The sequence below is a fragment of the Sinohyriopsis cumingii genome, chromosome 9 (genome assembly GCF_028554795.1).
Source record: "Sinohyriopsis cumingii isolate HCF-2022 chromosome 9, ASM2855479v2, whole genome shotgun sequence".
NCBI lineage: Eukaryota > Metazoa > Mollusca > Bivalvia > Unionida > Unionidae > Sinohyriopsis > Sinohyriopsis cumingii.
Genome location: NC_142969.1, coordinates 104,708,506 through 104,715,755, shown reverse-complemented (window position 1 = coordinate 104,715,755; position 7,250 = coordinate 104,708,506). Strand labels below are relative to the sequence as shown.

Here is a 7,250-nt window from a genome sequence, read left to right as displayed (position 1 = left end):
AAATGTCACATTTGTCATCACATCGTGGACTTGAAACACCAATGCTACGTGCAAAAATACCAACCCCAACCAGAGAAAGAGGATGGTCACAAGAAGAAAAGCAATTTCATCTTTTTCGATTTCGAATGCATGCAAGAGACCAGCATTCACATTCCTAATTTCTGCGTGGCTCATCGAGCGTGCGAGAAGTGCATTCAAGAACCTATCTTCAGTCATTGCCCTCACTGCAGCAAGATTCCTGGAGGACGTGAAAAAATCTTTCGGGGACCGAACACGCTAGCCGATTTCGCTCGATGGGTCTTAGACCCCATCGACAAGACGTGGAGCCAAGAGGACATCGAACGTTACAGAGATTGTCATCGTCATGCCACGGTGATGGCTCACAATTTCTCCGGATACGATCGACAGTTTCTTCTCAGATACTATACGGAACATGGCACCGAACGTCCTAAAGTGACTTTGAACGGAGCCAAAATCATTTTCATGCAAGTGGGACAAGTACAGTTTAAAGATTCGATGAGCTATTTGGCCATGCCTTTGAGTCGAATGCCTAAAACGTTTGGAATGACAGAAATGGCTAAAGGGTACTTTCCACACTTTTTCAATACGGAAGCCAATCAACACGCCGTTCTACCCCATTTACCTGAGGCTCACTATTACGACCCCGACAACATGCGTACCGAACAACGAGAAGCTTTCTACGCTTGGTACCAGGCTCACGCCTCGGACCCTTTCGACTTTCAGGAAGAAATGCTAAAGTATTGTCGTTCCGACGTGGACATTTTATGGCGTTGCTGTGGAAAATTTCGAGAACTGTTCATGGAACACGGAGGGGTCGATCCTTTGAAAGAAGCTTGCACCATTGCCAAAGCGTGTTCCTTAGTGTACAGACAACGATTCATGCCTGAAAACACCGTGGCTGTCATCAGCCCTCAAACGACCAACTATGTCAAACGTCAATACTCAGTCAAAGCCCTACGTTGGTTACATTACTTGTGCGACAAGGAAAACAAATGGATTCAGCATGCCCGCAACGGAGGGGGTGAAAAGACCATCGGAACGTATTCGGTAGATGGCTGGGACTTAGAAAACCCAAAGATCGTGTACGAGTTTAACGGTTGCTTATTTCACGGATGTCCCGTCTGTTACCCTGATCGTAGCACTAAAAATCAGTTTTTACAATGAACCATGGAAGACTTGTACCAGGACACTTGTCAGCGGCGCCTAAAGTTAGAACAGGAAGGATACCAAGTGGTGGAAATGTGGGAACACGAGTACGATCACCGTATGAAAACCGATCCCGAGTTTAAACGCCTCGTGGAAAGTTACCAGTTCATGGACCCGCTGAACCCGAGGGATAGTTTGTACGGAGGAAGGACCAATGCCACCTGTTTGCTGTACCAAGCCGACGAAGAGAAAGGAGAAGAAATCAAATACTTGGACGTGTGTTCGCTGTATCCCTACGTGTGCAAATATTGTCGCTTTCCTGTAGGGCACCCGCAATTGTTAACGGAACACATCCACCTGAAAAACATTCGACAATACGAAGGCTTGATCAAGTGTAAAGTTTTGCCTCCCACGAACCTATACCATCCCGTCTTACCTCACCATTGTCAAGGCAAACTGATGTTTCCATTGTGCCGTACTTGTGCCGAAACGTGCAACCAAGACCAACCTTGTCAGCACACTCAGGAAGAACGTGCCTTGACGGGAACCTGGGTCAGCGTAGAATTGTTCAAAGCTCTGGACATGGGATACCAACTGTTAGAAGTGTACGAAATTTGCCACTTTCCCAAGACACAACAATACCACAAGGGTGATCCCAGTCAGAAAGGCATTTTTGCTGACTACGTGGATGCCTTTTTGAAACTGAAACAAGAAGCCAGCGGCTATCCTTCCTGGTGTCACACTCCCGAAGACCAAATACAATTCAAAGAGAAATACTATGAACAAGAAGGCATCTCTTTAGACCACATCGAGAAAAACGAAGGCAGGCGATCGTTTGCCAAAGTGATGTTAAATTGCTTGTGGGGTAAAATGGCACAACAACCGTGTTTACCCAAGACGGAATATTTGACAGAACCTTCCCGCTACTTCCAGATGATTCACGACAAAACCAAATACATGAAACACGTGGACGTCGTTAGAGAGAATTTGATTTTGGTCAATTACGAAGAATATCTGGACTTTGTACAAGACGACCCTTTTGGAAATGTCATCATTGCGGCTTACGTGACAGCTCATGCTCGCTTAAAATTGTACGAAGCTTTAGAACTGTTAGGGGAAAGCGTCCTGTACTTTGACACGGACAGTTGCATCTACATCGATCGACCGGGTCAGCAACACCCTAACATCGAAGAAAACCGTTTAGGAGCCTGGACAGACGAACACCCCGACGACAAGATTCTAAGTTTCGCGAGTGGCGGTCCTAAAAATTACGGCTACCAATACCGGGACAAACAAGGAGAAGTGCACACGGAGTGCAAAGTGAAAGGATTGACTCTGAATTATCGTACCAGTCGAGTGGTCAACTTTGGGGTATTGAAAGAAGCCTTGCAATCGGGAGAGGATGGAAACTTTAAAGTGACCACTCACCAACCGAACAAGATTGTACGTTTACCCACTCACCATATCGTCAGTCGACCCCTGGAAAAAATCTATCAAATCGTGTACCAGAAGCGAGTGAGACTTCCCAATCACTTTACGTTGCCGTACGGTCACATCGATATTGGTCAGCATATAAAAAGGGACAACGTCCAAGACCAATAGTTCATTGTCACTACCAAGACCAATCGACAAAAATGAATCCTTTCAAACAGCAAGTATAGAGCGTAAGACTCAAGTCCAACGAGAAACTCGGGTGTGATTCTATGCCTCACGATCACATCACCAATGCAATACCACATCTTAGTTGTTATGTACTAATGCCATGACAAACTACGTGCAACCAGTGAAACTTCCAGACCACAAAACTTTACCTTATGGACATGCTGATATCACCCAGTATAAAAAGGGACGACTTCCAAGAACGACACTTCATTGCAAGGACAAGCGACGAGAAAGATGAATAACTCTACGCAGAAGAAAAAAGAGAAGGAACAAACATCATTGACCTCTTTCACCACCATACCGTCACAGCAAAGTGCGTTCAAGAAGGGAAAGGATTCAATAGACCTAAAGGAGTATTTTAGCATCCAAATGACTCAGACAGCGACCTCGAGAAAATTTAGAACGACAACTTACACCTACACGGTGAAATTTAAAGACTTCGCGTCTGACGTTCCAGCCGAGGAAGTATCAGGTTTCATTACGGATCTACTTGACTCACTGTTAGAGGAACTCAAATGTCATTGCCAAGTCAAAGATGAAGGTCGTTTAAGCCTATCTATGTATCACGACAGTTTGAACTCGCCTGTATGTCTCGGATTTAGCACACCTGCAGAAATAACTTCTTCCAAACTTTTGAGGGCTATTGAAGACGTGCGGTCGGTGAGAGAAAAATTTGACATCACCGATGGAAAAGTGACTATTCATATGGCATATGTTGTACCTCCATGGGAAGAAGACGATCACTGCTCTTGATCTGCTTACCGATAAGTGTACCTAGCACGATGGACGTAACAGCAGATTTACGACTGACAGGGAATACGAGATCGGAAACATCTATGCTGGGACACAAGTGGTAGCTGACCAGATTTTAAACAACGTGTGTAACGGATAGAGAGACAAACAAGAACTTTCTCTTATTTGATTGTTTGTTACTTGTTTTGTTTTAACTTTTTCTTATAAACGAACATTTAATGTAAATTCGTTGCATATGAAGTGATTTTAGAAAGGAGTGAACGTTAATTTTAAACATTAGTTTACTAGAGTCAATAACTAAACAACTCGTAAATATGTTTCTTTTATGTTCAAATGTTTATGTATTTAATGGATAGTGCTTAGACCAAAGCACAGGCCAGAGAGCCCATGTATATATGTACTTGAATAAATGTTTTGAACCCATACAACAGACTTTTCTTTATCGAGTCTCTATTCTATCTGTGAGTCTTTCTTTAGAACATTTCTGTCCTCTTTTCTGTGTGTTTGAATGTGTATTTGTTTGATTCTGTATGTCTATGTTTGTCCCTATCAACCCTTTGTTCCTACAAATACATTTCACCCTATAAAAGGTTTTGACCCTATAAACCTATGACGTTACCAATGTTTAATTCCCACTGATCCCCAGGTGCCATTCCCATGTTCAATTTCCATGTTCAATTCCCCTTGTCGCTAGAGTGACCCAGGGTTTTTCTCCATGTTAAATTTCCCTTGTCGCTAGAGTGGCCCAAGGGGTTCTGTAATGCTAATTCCCATTGTCGCTAGGGTGGCCCCATATACTACTCACAACCTGATGAAAACATTGTACTCACTGTACTCAATGTACTCACTCTCTGTAATGATAGTTGGCTACTTATGAGACTGAAAGCCAAATTTATCAATCGGAATAGACAAAAATGTCATCTTTTCCTTGCTCACGAGTGCAGGTATAGAAAAACGATCTACATGATTTGCCTATTTGCATTTTAGCCAATCAGCGCAGTTCTTTTCCCAGCGATTGGAAATATAAGCGGGACTCAAAAAGGGACATCCGCCTACGGCGGCTCTAATTGGATAAATGAATTTATTTCAAATAGCTTTTATTTCTGGCAGCTCCGTCTCAGCAGCATAAAGTAAGGAAACAACACAAAAACCTTGCTGATAGTCTTTGTTTCAAATGAATGAAGTACTTGAACACGATCTAAATACAAACGGGCATCATTCTTCTTGCATCTGGAGATATGAAGTCGGAAGCAGTTAGTCCCCCTCTTTTAAAGCCACAAAACCCAAACAAACAAAACAACAGCAAAACAACAATCCGCATTATCAATGTCCTAACTGCATATCATCCCATAAGCAAATATGTGACAAAATTACTGTTTGAAACATTTACTTTGCATATGCGGTAAATAAACATGCACTACACCGTGGCCATACTGAATACAGAATAACCTGGCTTATAAGTCCACTGATTTCGTTGAAATAACAGTACAAATAATAAAATATGGTTTCTGAAGACAGGTAGCCATAACTGTGTAATAATAACAGTGTATTTTACAAAAAGACAACAACTGCACCGAAAGCAATGTCACTATGCACATACAACTGCGAGTGTGTTTATACTGTATACGTACAAACAGCAAATACGTGTGACTAACGTGTACAAACAGCCAATACGATTATTTCACAAGTAGTATTATGTCGTACGGGCAACAAACCGGAGAAATAATATCAGGTCGTGGACAATTTCCGAATACCTCTGAAAACGTTAACATAAAACAAAATGGTTACTTTTTCTGTATTACTGACAAGCACATAAAATTGAAGAAAGTGTTATGAACGAATAACATTGTGGGTTGCAACTAAATGCAACGTTTAATTTTCAATGAACTTACACACACACACACACACACACACACACACAGATATATATATATATATATATATATATATATATATATATATATATATATATATATATATATATATATATATATATATATATATATATATATATATATATATATATATATATATATATATAAAGGGAGATAGCAAATTTAATCAGTTATTGATACACATGTGTTGGGGACACACCGATGGACGACTGACTGTTTTGTAAACGTGAAATGATTTTACAACAAAGTCAAGCATACCAAAAGATAAGAATGAACAGTTTTGACGGCAACACAGAACCTTCAATAGGCAAGAAAATTCACTTTAATGACGAAAAGCGAACATGTGGTAAAATAATTGATACGGGCATCACTTTCTTATAATGTTAAAAAACCAGAGAAACGTAGCTATTAATAACTAACTCTTGGTGTTTAACACATGATCATCATCACACAAAAAAAAAAAGAAAAAAAAAAAACATCACGCATCAATCACCAACCTTCAACTTTGCCACATGTGCCAACATTATAGTAAAGTTAGTGGGGATACAAATTATCGGAATACGTAACAACACATCAACACAAATATATGACAAACCTTGTGCGGCCAGTTTTTATGTTTATAATTCTTAGTTGGATTGACGCAGTGCGCTGAATATGAAACAAAATCTATGTAAACTTAATATTTATTCTGCTTAGTAATGCCTTACGACTAATAAAATATTACGTTCGAAATTAACGATGAAAAGTTTAAAAAAGTCCACATCTTCTTGATTAAGTGAGTGGCGAAAATCCAAAATGATGTTAGATGTATTGAACGTTATTCATATCCAACGACTGTCTTCTCCCAGACTCGTTCTCTTTTGCTATCATGTGCATCAGCGTAAGTCTCCGTCCAAGCTTGCGTCCCATTGTTCCAGTTCCTGGTATTTGGTTAATTACGTTCTCATCAAGGTCCGTTTCCCGTACAATAGGCATCGATCTAGAGAAATCTGCCTTCGATTCATCAATGCCTGGTAAATTTCTCTCCAAGTTTTTGCTCTTGATTCTCCTCCACAAACTTGACTGGGCACCACGCAAATGGCGGAACGATCTTGCTGGATCTGGCAACGGGTCCTCATTTTTCCTATACATTTTCTGGTAAGTTTGTCGCATTTTCTGGAATTCCTCTTTCTCTTCTGGCGTTGTATCGTTATTGGTTTCTCGATATGTGTTTCCCAGGATCCTTTTCAAACTTCTTCCAATGGAGTGTTGCAATTTGTTTGCAGTTTCTCCGGCTGCATTTAAATCAAATCGCGCGGAGCCTCTTAACGTTGAAGTCCTCAGAGAAGTTCCCAGATTGATAGACCTTCCTACGGTATGTCGCATCCCAACTGTTTGAATATTTTTCAGTTGTTCCTTAAACTCCTCTCTATATTTTTCTTCGGCCTCGTCCTCCTCGTCAGATCCATATTCAGGAATGGGTTCAGCAAGAATCTTCTCACACACTTCCAGTGCTTCCTGTGTAGTCATTCCGTTATCCTTTCTATCAAGAGTAGTAAAGGGGGGCACCCTACGGACAATGGGAATTAGCATTAAAAACACCCCTAGGGCACTCTACGGACAATGGAAATTTAACATGGCGAAAAATCGTGGGTCACTCTACGGACAAGGGGAATTTAACATGGGAATAAATCGTGGGTCACTCTACGGACAAGGGGAATTTAACATGGCAATAAATCGTGGGTCACTCTACGGACAAGGGGAATTTAACATGGGATTTTTTTTTTAAATTTA

General features: G+C 40.9%; 1 protein-coding gene across 1 annotated transcript; it reads right to left on the bottom strand.

The window, feature by feature from the left end:
* Nucleotides 1-5,776: 5,776 nt before the first annotated feature.
* Nucleotides 5,777-7,001, bottom strand: LOC149792388 (uncharacterized). The gene has a single exon (XM_089970970.1). The coding sequence runs from the start codon at nucleotides 6,984-6,986 to the stop codon at nucleotides 6,279-6,281; it is 708 nt and encodes a 235-aa protein (XP_089827096.1). The 5' UTR covers nucleotides 6,987-7,001; the 3' UTR covers nucleotides 5,777-6,278.
* Nucleotides 7,002-7,250: the final 249 nt, after the last annotated feature.

Excerpts from the sequence above, each read along its gene's own strand:
- LOC149792388 (XM_089970970.1), bottom strand. The coding sequence starts at position 6,986 with ATGACTACACAGGAAGCACTGGAAGTGTGTGAGAAGATTCTTGCTGAA.